A 20,102-nucleotide genomic window follows, 5' to 3' on the forward strand; every position below is an offset into this window, starting at 1 on the left:
ATGTATGGGATAAATTCAAATATTTATAAGCAACCACCCTCCTGCATAAATGCATAAAATATTTGAATAGACATATAAACCAATACACAGGAGATTTGCCACCTGCTCATCATTCATTCGAACATGTAATATAAATATGTACATTTGTTTCCTTTTTTAGCAAAATTTCTTCATTGCTCTAAAAGGTGCTAAAAGGAGTGGGTCATGCAACAATATACACACCACCATTAATTTAAATTTGCACCAAGAATGCAAATGCTTTGCAGCTGTTTAGGAATTACACTTCCCATCATAATAATGAAGACTGTAATTCCAATACAACTTTGCTATGCCAGTTTATTTCAGACAACATGCTGTCTGTAACAGATTGCCAGTGAAAGGTGGTGCCACAATGAATAGGTTAATTAAAAAATGCTGACAATTCCTAGGGCAAAACAGAGATCCCTGCGACTTTTAGCTATACACTAGGAGTCTAGGGTGCAGACGAACATAATTTGGAGGCTCCGCATATGCAGTAATGGCATTAAGCAGAATCAATTGGGAGATTGCAGGATCTGTCTGCCCCATGCTACAGGATGAAGGAGAATACTTTTGGGGTTAGGGCATATTACAGTTACTGCATTCATGCAGTGGTAAGAGGGAAATAAGCTTTGATAATTACAATTCTAGCCAGCCTGAATGATATCTGACCAAATATCTATCGGGAAGGTTTGAAAATTTAGTTGGGAAGGCAATACTTTGCCATCTTCCTGTGATAGATCTTGATGATGGAGCAAAGATCCACTGATTTGGTGACCTCGATAAAAAGAGGTGAATATTTGATTTCATCAGTTTTTGGCTCTTCGTTGAATTAAAAATTAAAAGGGTCAGAGACAGAGACACACGCTCAGATTAGGGGAGATTTAGTCGCTCAGCGATAGATCGCCTAATCTTCAGGGCGACTAATCTCCCTGAACTGCCTCCCTCCGGCTGGAATCTAAATCGCCAGCGGGATCGCACTCAGCGATTCATTTTCCAAAGACGCCTGAAGTTTCCTCGAGAGGCAACTTCAGAAAAAGAAGCGCACCGATTGCCATTTTGCCGGCAATTTACATTCTAGCCGGCGCGAGGGAATCGGAGCATGTGTCTCTGCCCTTAAGCCCCCTGAATGCTTGTAGATGAGAGATTATATGGCTCATGCAATCAAACCCCCTTTGAGAACAAAACTGCCCTTTTTTAAAAGTCAGATACTGCAATTGAATATCCATCGAAGATAAAAATGGATCATTACCTGCTGTCTTTGGTAAGCAGAGAAAGTGCGTTCAATATCTTCTAGATCTAAAATCTTCAATACTTTTGCGTCATCAAGATCAATCCATAGCGTTCCCTCCAGCTTGTTCTGCAATTTAACCAAAATGCAATTTGTTACATTATTCAAGACCTAAAGGGAAGGTATCACCAAATGCTGGCCTAATAAAAAGCAGCGAGGATAATTTTGGATTTTTTAACCTATTTAAACCATATATGTTCTTTTATTCGGACTTGATGAAATATACAAATTGTAAAGGGGAACCACATCCAAAAACCAGTTACAAATGCATTTACAAATAACTTTAGAACCAAAATACTTTATGTGTACTGGAAATCTGCTCACAAAAACTTCCATATTTTGTAATTTACCTTATTATACCAGATAATCCCAGCATTACAAACCCATTTTTGTGCTTTGGCACATGTGTATAGAATTATTGGTAGTGGGTACTAGAGCTAAGAAAACCACAGGATGTTTTTCAAATTTCATGTTTCTTCATGGTTATACGGTGTGTTGGTGGACGTGTTTGGTATGTATCTGTTATAAAATGAACTTGCAAACACACCCTTCCCCAATTTCCAAGGTAAATTAATAAAGATGGACGTTTCCTTGTGAATTTCAGATAAACCACTTAAGAAAAAATTTCTGAAACCATTAACAGTACACTGTGTTCAAACTCACATATTAATATTAGATATAAACAATCAGTGTTAAGACTATACAGTTCAAAAAGGAGTGAATTATTCAGAAGAGCATACTTACATCTGGAAGTTTAGACCAATTGAAAGATTTCAGGGGGTTTTTGGGTTGAGGAATGTTTTTCTTTTTCATAGAAAGACCCAGAGGAGCCCCTGGAGGCGCAGCACCTAATAGTGGGAGACCAGGTGGAGGGGGTGGCCCTCCTGGTGGAGGAGGTGGTGGAGGAGGTGGCGCCATTCCCCCGGGAAAAGGTGGTGGAGGAGGAGGTGGGGGTGGCATAAAGTTACCAGAAGGCATAGACATTGGTCCACCAGGGGCACCAGGCGGAGGTGGAGGGCCACCAGGACCTGGGGCACAGACTGTTCTCTGAAATAGAACCAGAACATATACTATTAAAACATACTCTTAAAATGCTTTGTTGGTCAGAGATATTTTGATCATACCCTGTTACTTGCAGCCTCCCTAAAGATCACACAGGTAGATTTATATTCTACTGTATATATCCATCAATATTTGAAATCTTTCTGGCTGATGCAATAGCTGCTGATGCCCTTAGTTATCTACTCATAAATAGTCATTCGGGGCAGGGAGTAATACTAATAAGAATCAGAACTTTTCAGGTAGCCAAGCTCAGGGGCAACAAGAAATTAAATATTATAGGAATAAAATGATACTCAAAAGCTGTTGATGAGTGTTTTTTCCTTAATAACTAACTGTAATGTTAACTATAAAGTATCAAGGACAAGGCCTTATCTCTCTCTTTGCAGAGATCACAAAGCTGGACATTAAACTGCACCATACCGCTAAGGGTTGGGGCAGACGAGCAGATTCGGGAAGATTTAGTCGCCTGGCGACTAATTGCGTCTTCTGCATGGTGACAATCTCCCCGAACTGCCTTCCGTCTGCTTGAATGAAGAATCGCCTGCGCTAATACACTCATGGCGCTTCGATTTCCAAAGTTGCCTCACGAGGAAACGTTGGGCGACTCGGAAATCGAAGCGCCGCAAGTGCATTAGCGACTAAATCTCCCCAAATCTGCTCGTCTGCCCCAACCCTAATACAGTATGATCAGAGGTGTAACAGTATCAATAGCAGATTCTGTGACTGTGGGAGCCAGGGGATATAGAGGCGGCCCAGTGGGGTCCTCGCAATGTAAAATTTAAATTCTCCCAGGGGATGAAGAGTAACCAACAAAAATACTTATGCCACCACTACTTACACTGTTCAGCTCCTGGATCTGTGCTGTCAGCTCTGCCACTTGTTGTTTGACATTTTTATATTCTGTGGTTTCTTTCTCCAGTTTTTCTTTCATTTTATTCAGAGTCTGCATCATCTCTTCTTTCTCTTGGGTTTTGGCATCACACTCCCTTTCTTTCTTCTCCAGCTTTTGCTGCAGTTCATTGTGCTCTGAGAAGGTGGCAGACACAGAAAGAAGCTTGATTAGAAATGCAACACAGACCAAAGCTGGAATTTTAGATTCTCTACATACAATTTTTTTTATTAAATATTCTTATTCTGTTAAGAACAGTAGCGACATTCAGCATATTATTCGTTTATGGCTTTTGTGCAGCCACCACTTACCACACTAATGTATCTATGTGTGGCTCTTTATTATTTAAATGGCACATCACAATTGAAGAAAATCAATAGTGTCATGGCTGTTGAAAACCCTCTGGACGTTGTGCATAAGGGCAAACAAACCAATCAGCTGTTAGTGTTACACTGTAAAGTAGCCAAATGCAGAAACCTCTATAAAAGATTCTGTTTAACTATCAACTAAATCCAAACCCACATTTGCTTCATCAAATATGAGCAAGATTGACAAAATGTCACATGACATTGTTTGAAATCAGGATTTGAGGGAATGAAAGATCAAATCTTGAATTCATTTTAATTTTAAAAACATTTTGATTTTTTTTTTTTACAAAGCTCTGGAAGAGTCCCCACCTCATGCTCCAGTTACTACTTCTGTACCCAGCTTTGCACCATTCTATGGGGATATATTCACACATATACATTCATAGCGTCATGACTATATAGAAATAGAGTTGCCACAGAATGCAGAATCGGATTTAAATCCACTAACCTTTTCTCATTTTTTCAGCTTGTTCCTTCCATTGCTTGACTTCGTTTTCATTAACTAACCTAAAACATGGAGTAAGACATTAGATGAGGACTGCTCCCCAGCTAGAGGTAAAAACTTAGGTACCCCTGAAATTCATATTCCCATTCCAACAAACTTCAACTTAGGATATAGAAGAAGAAAAAGTTGAGTTCCCTGTGACATGTGAACATGACTCTTGATCTGATATGTCACAACTAGCATTCCCCAAAACTTGTGGAAACCAGAATTAGAGCTATCATGCCCAAGCCAGTTTTTAAAGTTGGCCCCGTCCAGGTGCAATGCCTTATGGGTGCACAAATGTCTCTAATCCACAGGATGAGCCACCGCAGTAGAGTAGTTGCTGTACCCTTTTGAGTCCCCCTTTAGGCAAGATATGTGTTAAGCGGCAGTTTCTAGCACCCCCATTCAGTATGTAAGATAGACCCATCTCATGGCCACAGAGCTAGTGCTGGGAACAGATCTTTTTCAAGGCTATGTACTTAACTACAGTGTGGGAAGGAGTGAGTTCATTTGTATATGAATGTAACTTGCTTGCTATTTTAAACTTCTGAATGTAAAAGTTCTCAATACATGATAATGTTCATGATAATTGATTGCACCGTCCCTGGCTTTAAAATTATTTGCTTATATACTAGTAGGTTTGCGTTAAAGGGTTAAACAAAATGGGTCAGACTATGCATGTATAGTAGTTTTTCACTTAGGCTCTAAAGTCTGCTTTATAATTATAGGCTGACTGAGATGTTGCCTATGGAGTATACAATCCAAGTAAGAGCCATGTTCATGCTGCCCATTAAAGGAGATCAACTAATGCTCTGTTGACGTGATTTCCACATATTTTTCACCAAGGTCTTATTTTCACCACCCAGTCCATACCCTTTTGATGGAACAATAACAAAATTACAATTTGGGCTCTGGTAATATGGCTTTATGACTATCCTTTCCTGTTTATCTCCTTAATAAAATAAGTCAATGCCACAGAAATGTTAAAGCACCACTTACATCCGAACAACATTTTTAACATTAAAATTTTCCAGTGGAGAGGTGTCTGGATCCTGTCCTTTTTCATTCTGGATAACTATTTGCTGTACTATCCGGTCAAGCAACAGCCAATAGTGGACAGTGTTCCCACTTCTTTTATCTGGCAAAACAATGCAACAAGGGCTATTACTTCAATCCATACATTATATTTGCAGAACACAAAGCACAGTCTGTTCTTGAAGAATTTTATAGAATAACATTTTGTCTGCTCAAGGTTAACAGATACGCTTTGCTGGAAATAAACCAACTTTTGTTAAAACAACTGCACTCTTAACAGGAACAGTGGACTAAAGGTGAAAGAGAGATAGGCACCAAGTTATTTGTTGTTATTCAGGGCAGGGGGCACAAAAACACAAAAATAAATAGTGTTGGTACAGTTCTGCCCTTTCCTGAACAAACATGAGAATGCCACAAATCCTTCACATAGCAATAGGCTTGCCAAATTCCATGAGGATTCTGGGATCTGTGATAACATGTAAAGAAACATATTTTAAGAATTAAAACAGTAGTTTGTTAATACTAGCTTAAGAAAACAATTTTTAAATGAAGGAACATTATTAACTCCTTTAGGCTAGGCCAGGCCACATTTGTTAAGACTACTTGCCAAAGGAGTCAGCAAGGGGTTCTATCAGAACTACAAATGTGCATAGGGTAAGATTATTAATCACAAATGGCCATAATGAGGCAATTGTCGTGGAATTCAATAGGAAGATATTTGTCTCAATCTGTCAGCTTGGTATGTGGCCTTTGTATGGACTAAGACAAGATGTCAAGGTCAGTCAAAAGAGTTGAATGTCTTCATTTTGCTTGAATCACATGCTCTTATATGAATAAGTTGTTGCTGGCCCATGTCTCTGGTTCCATTTGTGTCTTTATTTAGATTTCAGTACAAATATGAATTTTATCTAGGTTTACTGTGTTTTTGTAAAAAAGTGTGGTTATATTTTTTATTTACATTATGCCACAGTAAAATGGCAAAGTTATACAGCTATCAATTATCCTAATAAACCAAAATAACCCTGGCATGAGCACGCAGCACTCACTTTGTCGCTCTGCATGATACTTACAAGGCATTTGGAGACAGTGGTGCAGTATAGACGTAAAGTGTGGGTAGGACTCTGTGTGTGTTAAACGTTTTCTTATCAGTTCAAACATTTGAGTTGCACTTTTGGTGTCAATGTGAACCTGCAGAAAGAAATAAGCATCCGTAAATATATATGTAAATATACACCAAAATAATTTTTATAATAATATACTCATTATTAGTAATGGAGGTTTATGACGCATACCAGATCAAATCTTTTGGCAAACTCCAGCTCATCTTCATTACGCAGAATTTCAAAGAAATCTAAATGTCTGTTTAATAAACAAAACATTTTTGGATGAGAGGTCAAACTTGAATTTTGGTTGCACTTTATGAATGTTCATTTTTGTATGAAAACAACTGCCAGACCAAGGTGGTGTCAGCCATTTTTTCTTACCTATCTAGTGTTGAATTTTCATGTTCTCTCAATTTATCTATCACTGGCTGGATTCCAAGCATTAGAAACTCATATCGCAGATGAAGCCTGAAGTCCAGGCTCTCCTGGAAATAAACCATATCAGAGGATATTAATATTCTAAATATTCATATAGTTTTTACCAAGTAAAAAAACTAGATAAAAATCCTTACCACGCCAGCCCCTTGGCTCAGAACGGCATTAATAAAGGACATAATTGCTGTCTTCAAACTGACTTCATCCCTGTACCGTCCTGTACTCCGGTCCAAATCATTTATGAGGGTCTATAAAAATAGATCACAAACATGATTACAGTATTTATTTTGCAAAGTACATTATAAAGGATGCGCATCCATAAGGCTACCATCCCCTAAGAAGACCACAAACTTCCTTCAAGGCAGCACCAAAGATCTACATTAAAGGGATGGCAATCTGAAATTGTATAGTGCAAGATTAGCACATATCGTGTGTGTACATATGAATATTCTCTCAGGGGCTACTTTGATTAAGGCTATAATAAACTGGTGGAAAGATATGAAGAGAATTAATAAGTCATTAAAGTCATAAGGGGGTACACAGGATACTGCTGTATAAGACTTAACCATCCTTGATGCCTAAGAAATAGATTTCCCCAAACAGCAGTGATAAAAATGCCAGGTATTGCAGTAAGTTGCTCCTGTTTTTATAGAGTCAATGTTTTAATCATCAAAAAGAGTTGCAGCACAAATATTTGAATAATTATTATGATACTCTTTTTCTATGTGTATTGATGAAAGCTAAAATGATAGAGGGAAACATTTTGTTTCCTTGACTTTATTTATTTGCTTGAATAAACTCTTATTTGGTCTACTACTTGAGTTTCTGGCTTACTAGCATCTGCTCCCAACTAGAGTAAGAGTTCTTAACTTTCAACAGGCCAGTCAGATGAGTAAAACTAGCTAGTTTATTTAGATGAATGATTTATATGCCTTAGTTTAGTTCAGATATCAAGGGTAAATGCCAAGCCTTGGGCTAGACAGCATCACAGCGGCATACAAACAGAAGGGTAGGGAGTTGTTAATGGTTACTGTAAAAGCAGAAGCCTTCTTAACACATAGAAAGCCATGTATTATATGTAAGAGAAAAGAAATATAATATTTAGTCTTTCTTGAATGTAGTTCCAAAGGGGCATACGTACAATCCTTCATCATCCCCTAAGCGATACACCATAAGAGCCATACTGTCAATACTGCACCTGGAAGCGTGTCCGCTCGCTGGCATAGCGTTGGTAGTGTAACATGGCTTCTAAAACTTTCTTGTGTCCTCCCGGAACCAAGCAGACAGCTCCCATTATTTCCAGCACTGCTACTTTTGTTTTTATATTCTCAGTGGCGAGACTCTGGGCTATCACATTTATGCTCTCTGTGTGGGCCAAGACATGAGCCCGTCCCTGAGAGTTGTTCATTAGTGCTTTAATGCAGCCAATGAGAGAGGTATGTATTTGAGACTCTGCTATTTCATAGTCCATGCTTTTCAGGAAGTTCAGAATGCATGTTAACCCATCCAGATCGATAAATCTGGTCACAAACCTATGTCAGAAAGAAAAAAAGTTGATTGTATGCTTAACACTGGCTGGTACAAGTATCTTATTTAAGGTAAATACAAGCTCTACTTTAGAACACGATTGGGCTAAATATTATTCCAAGTATTTCACATTTGCTAGAGCCAATTTTGGCTTTAATACATGGCAAAATAATTAGTACTGAAACGTTAGCAAACTTCTGTTCTTTTGCTGTTGAAGGCCTGAAGCAAAATAAGCCATTTCACTTTTCATTTCAAGCTGTCAAAGGAAAGAGTACAATTTAGAAAGTCTTTAAAGCAAATAATTGATCCACAAAACTAAAGGGCATAGAAGGTCTACTTTTTCTGCTTATAAGATCAATAGATAAAAAAAAGTGCATATGCATATTTCCGTTATATTCCATGCCTAATCGCCATTAAACTTGCTTTCAAATGCACTGTAGGCAATAAAAGCTCTGCCTTCTGTCTGGGAAGAAGGACTACTGAATGCACTTATGTTAAGACATCAGGCACCCCCTCCTCAGGATTCACTTCTGCTGCATAAGCACTTAACTTACTGTCAGAACATAGAAATATCATTAATTAGACAGCAAGCTCTTTAGGAAAGTACTTCTTTCCCCAATTTTTGTTTAAGCCGGATGTGTTTATCATCTTGTTCCACAGAAATACATTTAGCTTTCTTATACTCTCTATATTGACATAGCTTTATGTACAGGATTATATACATTATACCAGGCAGGCACAAAATACCCAACAATATTTAGCCTTTTCTTTCTAGACAAATAAGACAATTGTTCAGGATGCACCATGCAAGACAACTTCAGGTGGCCTCTATATTTCACATTTGCTACTAATTCTCTACTAGGGTCAGTCCACACGAGCAGATTCGGGGAGATTTAGTTGCCTTGCGACTAATCGCCTCTTCAGGGCGAATGAACTGCCGTTGCTTGTCTTCCCGTCCGCGATAATGAAAAGTCGCCTGCGCTAAAGCACATGTGGCGCTTTGTTTTCCGATGTCGCCCGAGGTTTCCTTGTGAGGCAACTTCGGAAAACGAAGAGCTGCGTGCACTTTAGCGCAGAAGACTTTCATTATAGTGGACGGGAAGACACGCAAAGGAAGTTCAAGGAGATTGTCACCCAGAAGAAGAGGCGATTAGTTGCCAGGTGACTAAATCTCCCCAAATCTGCTTGTGTGGACTGACCCCTAAATTGAGCTAGAGCCAGGAAAGATTGTGGTTGTCTAATTAGCAAGTGAAAGGATAAGATAGATCCATAAACAAGCATATAATTAGTAACACTTTTGCATATTGAGCAATTATCTCCTAGAATTAATTAACACAGGAGTCAGTAAACCCTGCAAGATTATCTTTTGTTTAGGGTCAGAATGGAAGCTTCCTCTCGTGGTTTAATCACTGTCAAACTGTAGTCAAATTTGACATGAAAAGAATGCTATGAGCAACATGTTGGCTACTCAGTATGCTTTGTCAGTCATGAGACAACAATGGCAGGCTGCCAGATGAGGGACAGGTTGTTTAATATGCAGCCTCTTACAAAGAAAGGGTGGCAGACTGTTTGTTTATAGGCCTGCTCTGCATCCACACTTTGTAATGAGGATTCTCGCACCCAACTAGTGAAAGATAAATCTGATGGGCGGGGGGCACACTGGCAACTAAAGTCACCACATGATCTAAAGCTTCTTTTGCCTCAACTTATTTCAAACTTTTTGCTGATTTTTTTGCTTAAATCTTGTTCACTACCCATTTAAATCTTGTAGTACAACAGTAATTGGAATTCTATTCTTTCAAGCCTTTTGGGAGGAGTGCGGTAGTGTTTCAAGTAAAGTCTAAAGCTAACAGCATCAACCTCTCATAGCGCTATAATGTGACAGGGCATGCCCATGTTTATAACCAAAGGGCATCATATTCTAAACCCAGATAATTGTTTAGGTGCAAGGGTGTACCTTGGCTCCACCTAATGCTTGGGGCCCAGGAGTACAGAAGACCTGGACAAATCTAAGAAAAGCCACAAGCGTTAAGAGTCTCTTAAGAAATTTTGCCTTGGGTCCCAGTAAGTCCTAGTTAGTTTTTCCACACTAATCACAGGTGGTGTTTTGGGAGGGTTGTGAAATAGGGACATACATTTGACATTACCAACTAAATGGTCAGAAACTAATATATACGGTTTGGTCAATCAAATGAAATAACTGGAAAAAGACAATTAGCTACAAAATGCATGTATGTGTTAGCTACAGATTTCCTTTAGAATTAAAAGAACCTTGAAATGAAATTTGGTTCATTTGGTGAGACAGCCCTAAATGATGTGCAAATTAAATCCCAAAGTGCAGAATAAGTGAATATCATGCACTGCGCATCAGAAAATTAACGTAGCAGTCGTATTAAAATCTGAAATATATTGCCTCATAGGCTTGGTCCTAAGTGCAGTCTTCAGGCTTTCTATTGTTTTGTTTCTTTCTTCTTCATCTTCCTTGTCCATTGCAAAAAGTGTTCTTCTCTGAAAGACAAATGAATAAGATTACGGATTTAGGGATCTCTATTAATACTTTCAAGTAATGTATAAAAGTGAAACACGTTTCTGAATTTAAAACAGTAAAATAAAAGACATCACATCTGAATTTAAAACACAAAAATAACATCATCCAGGAAATAGCTTAAACTAAATGTAAACAATGAACTTGAACATGGTGATTACATAATGGAATAACAAATTTTGCACCCATCTTATCTATCTGTCATGGACAACCCTCAGCATATTTGGCATTATTTCCTCGTTTCAAATTCAAACATCGGTGCACTTTCTGCCTTTTAGGATACATATATATTTTTTAATTCAGGTAGCATTTATTGACCAAATTCTGAAGCATAGATTGACACGTTTGATATTTTTATACATTACATTGGTCTTACATTTAGAGTGAAAACAGTTGTTAAACTGCAGTGTAAATCATAGAGACATAATCTGCACATTCATATCAGAGGCATACATGCGGTACGTGGCATTAACATATCATACATTTATTTTGTTGGTGCCTTTTAGGATATTGTAAGGGAATTATTTTAAACGCATTTATAATAATTTTAAATTGATTATTTTAAACTGATTTCTTAGGTACTTTGTGCATGGGTTGAGGGGTACGGGTTGAGCAATTTGCTTGAGATTGTCCCAAATCTATGACCATAACCCCTTATGTATGACCTAACTGGGAAGAGAAAGTTGAACACCATGATGATGCAGTGCTCACCAGAAGCAGAACTACTTAAAGCATTATAGTTTCTGTTTGATCCAGAGAAAACCCTTAGTATCGTATATTCCAGCATTTAGTGGCTTCCACATTTATAGCCCAGCTGCTGTAAAACAGCTGCGGGTCAGAAGCTCACTCCTGCATTGGAGAACTTTTACACACTCACATACAAGAACATTTCTATATCTTGTTTCTCAGCATTGTGAAGGAGATCAGATGCATACAGACATCAAACAGCAGGTTTCGGTAACAAATAACAGAACACAGTTTGCGGATAACCACCCCTATTATGGGAGTGTATTGCCGTGGAAACAAACATCACCATAAACATTAGCGGAGGATATGGTAATATGGCTACAGTAGAACAGAACAGATATTTTAGCATTACATTCCCTGTTATTCCAAGCCACCGGCCTGCCGAGTTGTTTTTTTGCCCTGGTACAGAATTTCTAAATAACAGTGAATTATTTCATTGTGCTGGTTTCAGGGTGAGAAATAGATGAGGCAAACAAGGACATGTCTTTGCAATAAGAAGTTCTATCTTGAAACAGAAGTAACTTTGTATTAAATATTCTCTTTGTCCTCTAGAAATCTGCCCCATGGCAATGCAAGCAGACAGCTGGGGCCAGTACAAAGCAATCATCTGCCCAGCAGGGATATCTGACTAGTTATGTCATTGACAGCAGTACTCAATCACCAAATTCAACAAAGGAGGGGGCTGGATGTATAACTGCTCAGCTTCCAGACTGGGGCTGCTCCCACTAGGGGGACCCAAAGCAGTGTAAAGGTAAAGGCCAGTGTAAAGGTAAAGGCAAGCTCGCCAAAGAAGTCTTTCCCGATATGCCCACCTTGAGATGCGAGATATTGGCTCGATCCGATCATTTGGCCCTCAAGCCAGGATCACAGTAACAGGGATAAAGGCTGTTAGGGTAAGGACTGCATCAACAAGCTGATGCAGTCCTCATCCCAATGGGATTTTCAAACATGTCCCGTTGACATCTGGGTGATTACGCCAGATATTGATTGGGTAAGGCCTGTAGGAGGGCCCCATGCATGGCATAATAAGCAGCTTTTATCGGTACTTGTATGGCCACAGTACAGATAAACCAAAACAAGTGCAAGGTTTCTCTTTCAAATTGGAGCACCTGTTCACTTTATTAGAAGGGATTGTTAGTTTATTAACCCAGTAATCAAAGCGAATATTGCTGGTTATTGGATATCTCAATAAACAAGACCAAAAGCACCAGTATTGCACACTGGAGTGAAATAACACACAGAAGCCATAAGCTTTTATGGATCTACTGCAAATTAGACTAATGAAAGGAAGGTCTTCACTTGACCCCTTTTGTTTCATTATTAGTGAATGAGCCTGGGCAGCAGTGCCTGAGTGACAATATTAAACCACACATAAGCACTGTCTGAGACCTTAGTATTTGAATTTGGCTTTTATATATGGTAGGCAATGGCTTCAAGACAAAATATTTGAATGAATATATATTAGGTAGTTGCTTAGAGGTATATTTTATTTCACGAGGAAGAAGAAAAAAAACTGATTTTCGGTTAATGCCTTTTTAAGAAATCTGTATATAGTCCAAGGTATTTTTGCTTATCTAAGGGAGAGTGATAACAATACTACAGAGTGCTGGTTTCTTGCTGTGTGGAGCCTTTGCTTTAATGCAATTTCCCATAGAATTATCTCTATAGAATGCAGCATCTGTTATGAAATGTTAATAAGATTTATATACTGGGATAAAAATATATAACTGGAGAAATTGGAGCATTAATTGAAAGAATATGCATAAGTGTTCCTTTAAATGCAATTTGACCGTTTAGAGCACAGATCCTTAAAAAAATGAGAGACAGAGCCAAGATAATTACAAAGTTAACACAACTCAGTAATTCATTCAGTATCTGATTTAAACAATCTAATTATAGCAATTACAATAAGTACAGTTTACCCTTTAATACAAATTAGCTCCAGTCAGGTTCTCATTTGGTCTGTACCACTCCTTTTTGTTTGAATTGGAGTTAATTTCCCTACTGTAATTTACATCAGTGTCCCAATAAGGGCAGAGACACACTCTCAGATTCGGGGACATTAGTCGCCCGGGGATAAATTGCCTCTTCTTCTGGGCAACTAATCTCCCCGAACTGCCTCCCGCCGGCTAAAATTCGTTTTCCGAAGTCGCCCGAAGTTGCCTCACAAGGAAACTTCGGAAAATAAAGATATCCGAGTGCAATCCCGCCGGCGATTTACATTCTAGCCGACGGGAGGCAGTTCAGGGAGATTAGTTGCCCCAAAGAATTGTCGATTTATCCCCAGGCGACTAAATCTCCCTGAATCTGAAAGTGCGTCTCTGCCCTTATAGTGGTGCTATAAGATATTTGTCAGAAGGGGCTGGTGGGGAGTGGCACAAGCCTTTAGTGAATAGAATCAATACAGCAATACACTACACGCAGAACACAGCTGCTCACTGGGAAAAGCTGCCTAACCTTAGGCAATCTACCACAGCAGTGACATGAACAGAAACATCAATACGTAAAGCATTTGGGGATGAGCAGTTTCAGCCCAATTGCAAACAAGCTCTTTCATCTTGGTGCCTTTTTGACTGGAAAAATAACGTCACAAAGCACCCACAGACCAAAAATCTATATACAAATGGCAGAACTTCAATAACATTGTGCCAAAGGCAATGTCTGCTCCATCTGAACAAAACTGCCCATACCGTAGCCAGAAATGAATTTTGCAAACGCTGATAGGAAAACTACACCCTCCGAACAACATGTCTCTATAAAAATATATATTGAAAAACAGCTCATAGGCAAGACCCTGCTTCATCTAAATTAGGGATGCACCGAATCCACTATGTGGGATTCGACCGAACCCCCGAATCCTTTGCTGAAGATTTGGCCGAATACCGAACCGAATCTGAACCCTAATTTGCATATGCAAATTAGGGGTGGGAAGGGGAAAACATTTTTTATTTCCTTGGTTTTCTGAGAAAAAGTCACACGATTTCCCTCTCCACCCCAATTTTCATATGCAAATTAGGATTCGGATTGGCTGGGCAGAAGGATTCGGCTGAATCCGAAACCTGCTGAAAAAGGCTGAATCCAGGCCGAATCCCGAACCGAATCCTGGATTCAGTGCATCCCTAATCTAAATGAATGATTTTAATAAAAATATTAGTTACTATTCTAGTAGCATGTGCCATTGGGTAAATCTAAACATAAAATTGCCATTTTAGGTACTTAGAACGCCCCCTGGGACCATAGACGGTCCACACAGACAAAGCAAGGGCACACATATATGTTAGGTCACATCCGCCAATTAATGCATGAAGTTCTGTCTTTTACACCCACACTTCTTTCTGTTACAGACAGAGCTACATTATTTCTGGTCAGGTGATCTCTGAGGGAGCACAAATACCGTTACACAATGGTGGCTCAAGGTAAACATTTACGGATACCTATATTCCAGTTTGGTAAGATTCTTTTATAGGCCTTTTAATATGATATAAACTGCTGGTTAACTATTCATTATGGGGATATAATTCTCCTTTAATAGGTCAAGACTATGTAACTTAAAGGAACAGTAACACCAAAAAGTGAAAGTGTTTTAAAGTAATGAAAATATAAAGTACTGTTGCCCTGCACTGGTAAAAATGATCTGTTTGATTCAGAAACACTACTATAGTATATATAAACAAGCTGCTGTGTTGCAATGGTAGAAATTGAAAAGAAAGGCATGGGTAAGTGTAATACTGATTGCCATTCACTGACACAAAGGAGATAATGGTATTGGCGAAAAAGAAGTATACTTCAATAGACCTGTAAAATAGAATAAGTGTGTTTTACAGATAAAAGAGCCCACACTGGCACCCACAGACACATTTGTAGAACTCCAGGGTAGCAATTTAACTCATTATTTGCATAGTATCGGCACAACAAATTACAACAGTAGTGACATTGGGCATGGATTCCCTGTGATGGAGCCGTTTAGTCTTTCGGCAAAGTAACCTGATTGTGTACAGTGTATACAGTTTGATAGTTAAAGGACACGTCAACCTCAAAAAAAAAGAAAAGTAAACATAATTTAAAGCAACTTTCCAATACACATCTATTAAAAATGTTCAGTGCTTTTAAAGTTACTTGTAAAAACAATTGCCATTGAAAGAAGTCTGAGTTCCCCTGCAAAGACAGGTCTCTTACTCAGCTGCCTTGTCTTGCATTGTATCAACAGTCTCCAGGGCATAATATATATAAATAATGTAAGAACCATAGGAGATTTGTAATGCTTGTATAATGCAAAGTTGCTTAGAATTATGTTTTCGTTTATTAGGCAAAAATAATTTTTTGGGTTGACAGCCCCTAAGGTTAGTGTCACAAAAGGCATTTCCTTCTCTGGTGTGTGATCCACTGCCCTCTGCCCCAACTTTCAGTACATGTGCAAAATATCACCCTTAAGAGGCTTACCTTACAAATACAGAGTAAGTACACTTATGGCAGGTTTCCATTTCATTATATAGAACCAGCCTGATACAGGCTCTTTCCGAAATGCACTGTAATGATTTAACCAGACAAAGATCACTCTGCCTTTCAGTGGGAAAGCCATGCCAGACTATGGGAAAGACTGGCACACTGCAGTTGGGAAGGTACCTCCTGTTAAACTATTTGGATTTATTTATTGGGGAAGTAAATGACTATGGGTGAGGTTATACAGTCTGTAAGCTGGTAGTAGAAAGGAGTATGTAGAAATTTTTCAAACTACAAAAATATATTACATAATATATATGTTAATATTCTTTCATTTGTTATGCAATCCAATAAAACCATTATAGGTGTCTCTGAGAATTGTCATAATAACAATATTGTGTTACAGCTATGGCATGACGTGTAAACTAAGAAATGATACACTCAAAAATAGGGGTATAAATTCAGTTCAAAGTGCAATTCTGTATGTGTTACAGAACTACAGTCCCCAAATCCTTTGTTAACTAAAGACAGATGTTCCATGATACATATGTGTAACGTAATAAGATATCATGAAACATTTAGTCCTCCATCATGAACTACATCCTACCATTAACATAAGACTTTCATTTTTTCCCCAATAACCCCATCCTAACAGGAGTCACAACAGTCTCATACTCATTTCTTACAAGCAGGTACCTCCACAGCTCAGGCCTTACAGCTGTTAGTGACCTACAACTCCCTTCAGCTGCCCACCTTCTGCCCACTTTAATGGCAAATGTGCTGCCAAGCTCCTGTGCTAGGTATCTAAAGCATTTGTAACCGCAGGTCCTGCTATTTACAAGAAGTACATTGCATCTATACTGAAAACATCTGCTTCTTTCGAAAACCACCCCCTCCTCCTTTCAGTTATCTTAAAAAGATGTTTGGAGATATTCCCTTTATCTGTTTCTTGCACCTGGCAGGCTTCCACCGCAGTTGCTGGACAGCTGTGCTGCGCAATGAGCTCTTCACATTGCCCTTGTCAATGTTATCATTGAAAGCAATTCAATAGACACAGATAAAGGGAAGGGCAAGAAAACAAGACTGCAGTGTGTGACCAACATGCAGTGCCAAGCTTTAACATGAGGAGGAACAGGGGCTTTATTCAAGAAAGTTAAATGTGTAGTGTGTGTGACCCTGTCAGAATGGGCTGCCCATATCGTGGGTGGACATTCACCCTCTTCATTCTTTCTAAGCCAAACAAAAGAGATCCTAACTGCTAAGGAGCTTCATCAGGCAATGTAAACAGGCAACTCATAATTCTAATTATTATTTTATGTAAGTTATACATAGGCATTCACATTTGCCAACAATAACTTCTTAAATAAAGGTAGAAACGTGCAGTAAGCAACACGCAGGATTTAATTGGTAGAAGTCCTGTGTGTACATCTTCTTCGTGGTAGAACGTTTGCTTAGCTTTTCAAGCCATTTATCACAGCATTTAATGAGCGTACCTTTTTAGCTCAGTTTAGTATTCATAGATCCCCTTTAGGGAGAGTTTACCTTTGCAGTCATATTTAGGGTGTTATAAGATGGTTCTATAAAGCCATCTTTTTTAGTAATTTATGTATTGTTTTTAATTTACTTATTAGCCATCCTATTATGTTTCTCCACTAAAACTGTAGGTGAATACACTGACCCTAGCGACCAGATAACAGACTGACTGTGTGGTTTCACTAAACATATATTTTTATTTCAAAACCGTTCCCAGGTTGTTAGGGTAGTTTAAATTCCAAGCCTGAGAAATGTAGAACAAAAAACGTCACTAAAAATTTTTGCATCAGGCCCTCCCTGTTCATAAGCAGTTCCTCTGCAGCAATGCCACAGAATCACCATAGTAAAAAATTAAGACCTGATGCTAATTTCCCTAGAATTCTGCTGTCTAAACCATATCAAAGTTAGTTTTAACAACAAACCCCTTTAAAAGGGAAAACTAAAACACAACATTTCCAGGAACCCAATTAGTATAGTGTACAGCATATTTAAGTTGGCTACACATGGAGCAATATGGGTTGTCAGTCCATTGTGGGGGCAAGATCATGCAAATACCCATTTAGGCTGATCGCTCTGTAGAAACTAAACTGCAAATAAAAAGCACAAGAAAGGGGGAACTATTTTACAACCTCCTGTACTCTATGGCTTCATAGAGTGTTTTGAGTATGAGCTCTATATTTGGATTCTGTAGTTCTAGGCTTTGAAGACAAAGGCAGTTTGCGCAATTTTGTTTGACTTGGGCAAAAAAAGAAAAAAAAAACAGACAAGTATGTGACAAATGCCTTAGAGATTTTCTGCTTCCAGGAGGCCTTGACTGGGACAGCCTGCTAAGTGTGCACCTTGCATTACTTATTTAAAATACAAGTTCTATCACTGCTTCCTATGTGATCATTTCATGTATGTGTTCCATCCACACCAAACAAGGAAAAGTTGTGCTCACCACTAATTTTTAAAACCATTAAGTGGAGGTGCAATGAGGCTGTGACCACAAAATAAATATAGACAAATACAAGAGTCCTCTGCACTCAGCCCATTATCAATATAGTTAAGACAGAGACATTTTGTGCATACTGCTACTGAAAAATGCCTTACCCTTTAAACAAAACAGGGATTGTTTGTCCATATATTGCAATATATTTAAGCTGGCCAACTACGTCAAAGTCATCCCATATCTGGCCAGTCCTACGCTCAATTTTCATCTGATTCATTAAGAATTCTATTGCTTCATTATACATTTTACAAAGGGACTAAGTTTTACCTGCAACTTACTTGCTGCTTTCAAATTAAAACTCCCAAACTTGGTTGCCCTTTTATTAGACACCAGTGGGATCACCTGACTATTCCTACACCAGCCATACTGTCCAATTGGGATGCTGAACCGGACTACATATTCTAAATATCAGTAATTTACATTCATTTTCCTTCCCCCAGTCCTCACAGATTTCTGTTTAACATTGCATAAAAGCATTGGGCAAATACTTACAGCAGCCATTGAATTCAGCTGATCGATGTAGAACTCAGGCCAGCTTGTAGCTCCTTCTTCATGATCCTACAATATAAAAAAAAAAAAACATAGTGCATGTGTGTAATTAGGTACCAGCAAGGGAAAAATTCTTTTCAATTAAACACTACATCAAAAACATATAAACGTTAGGTTTTTGGTTTGATGGCCTTTGTGGTTATTGGGGTCCCAACACCACCGATCAAAATGCAGCAGTCATTGCAATGTAAAATGTTTTCTTTAACACCCTTCAGTCTAGAATTGGAGCCCAAGCTTTGTTCACTACTGGTAGCAGTTCGTCATAGTTCTTAAAGCTGGCCATAGACGCAAAGATCCGATCGTACGAATTCGAGGATTCGTACGATTTTGGGACCGTTTGTGGAGAGTCCCAACATTTTTCGTCTGGTGGAGATCGGTCAGGTTAAAATATTTTGGCTGCCGATATCTCTGCATGTATTGATCATACGATTTTCAGTGGGAGACTGTCACCAGCTCTGTCGGACATAACTTTCGTACGATTGCTGTCAGCGGCCGATCTGTTCTTTTACTACTATATTTGATCTGAATGGTTAGTGGCAGGTCGGGAGATGGGGAAGTCTGATCGTTCGAGGATTTGAACGATCGGATCTTTGCATCTATGGCCAGCTTTACTTCTAAAACAGAGCTTGCTCCTATATGTTTTACAGGAGAAGTAGCAGTTGTTTCTATGTGCAACTGGTGAAATGGACAGCACTTACTCCTATATGTTTTACTGATCAATGATTGAACTGAATAATAAAACTAATTTCAGTGATTCTGCTTCATAGTCTTGTGAATATCCAAACAATAAAACACAAATGGCAATTATAAAAAAAAAAAAAGGTCATATGAAAATGCAGGCCAACATTATCAATGTACTTTTCCAGTTATTTGATAATATACTACGATTTGGCACACCAAATTATAATAGAAGCATGAGATCATACAAAGTAATCTATAATGTTCTTTGATAGGCTGGAGCAGTAAAAATCCTTTGAGGGCCCATCTAGGCCACAGCCTGCCAGCAGAACTTTCTTACAGCTGAATAAGTACTCAAATATGTAATTAAGTATGTAAATTATTTTCTTGACACAACTTGCTGT

General features: G+C 38.6%; 1 protein-coding gene across 5 annotated transcripts in view; it reads right to left on the reverse strand.

The window, feature by feature from the left end:
• The window catches only part of daam1.L (dishevelled associated activator of morphogenesis 1 L homeolog), a 117,073-nt gene that overhangs the window by 21,105 nt on the left and 75,866 nt on the right, over positions 1–20,102 (reverse strand). For all 5 annotated transcript variants that reach the window (XM_018230682.2, XM_041573107.1, XM_018230681.2 and 2 more), the window contains 12 exons: positions 18,964–19,029; positions 10,629–10,723; positions 7,887–8,220; positions 6,826–6,936; positions 6,635–6,738; positions 6,443–6,509; positions 6,221–6,338; positions 5,115–5,253; positions 4,077–4,135; positions 3,210–3,397; positions 2,054–2,356; positions 1,271–1,378 (listed from right to left, as the gene is read on the reverse strand). In XM_018230682.2, coding sequence (XP_018086171.1) covers positions 1,271–1,378; positions 2,054–2,356; positions 3,210–3,397; positions 4,077–4,135; positions 5,115–5,253; positions 6,221–6,338; positions 6,443–6,509; positions 6,635–6,738; positions 6,826–6,936; positions 7,887–8,220; positions 10,629–10,723; positions 18,964–19,029 — 1,692 coding nt within the window. The remainder of the gene's footprint in view (positions 1–1,270; positions 1,379–2,053; positions 2,357–3,209; positions 3,398–4,076; positions 4,136–5,114; positions 5,254–6,220; positions 6,339–6,442; positions 6,510–6,634; positions 6,739–6,825; positions 6,937–7,886; positions 8,221–10,628; positions 10,724–18,963; positions 19,030–20,102) is intronic.

The sequence above is a fragment of the Xenopus laevis genome, chromosome 8L, assembly GCF_017654675.1.
Source record: "Xenopus laevis strain J_2021 chromosome 8L, Xenopus_laevis_v10.1, whole genome shotgun sequence".
NCBI lineage: Eukaryota > Metazoa > Chordata > Amphibia > Anura > Pipidae > Xenopus > Xenopus laevis.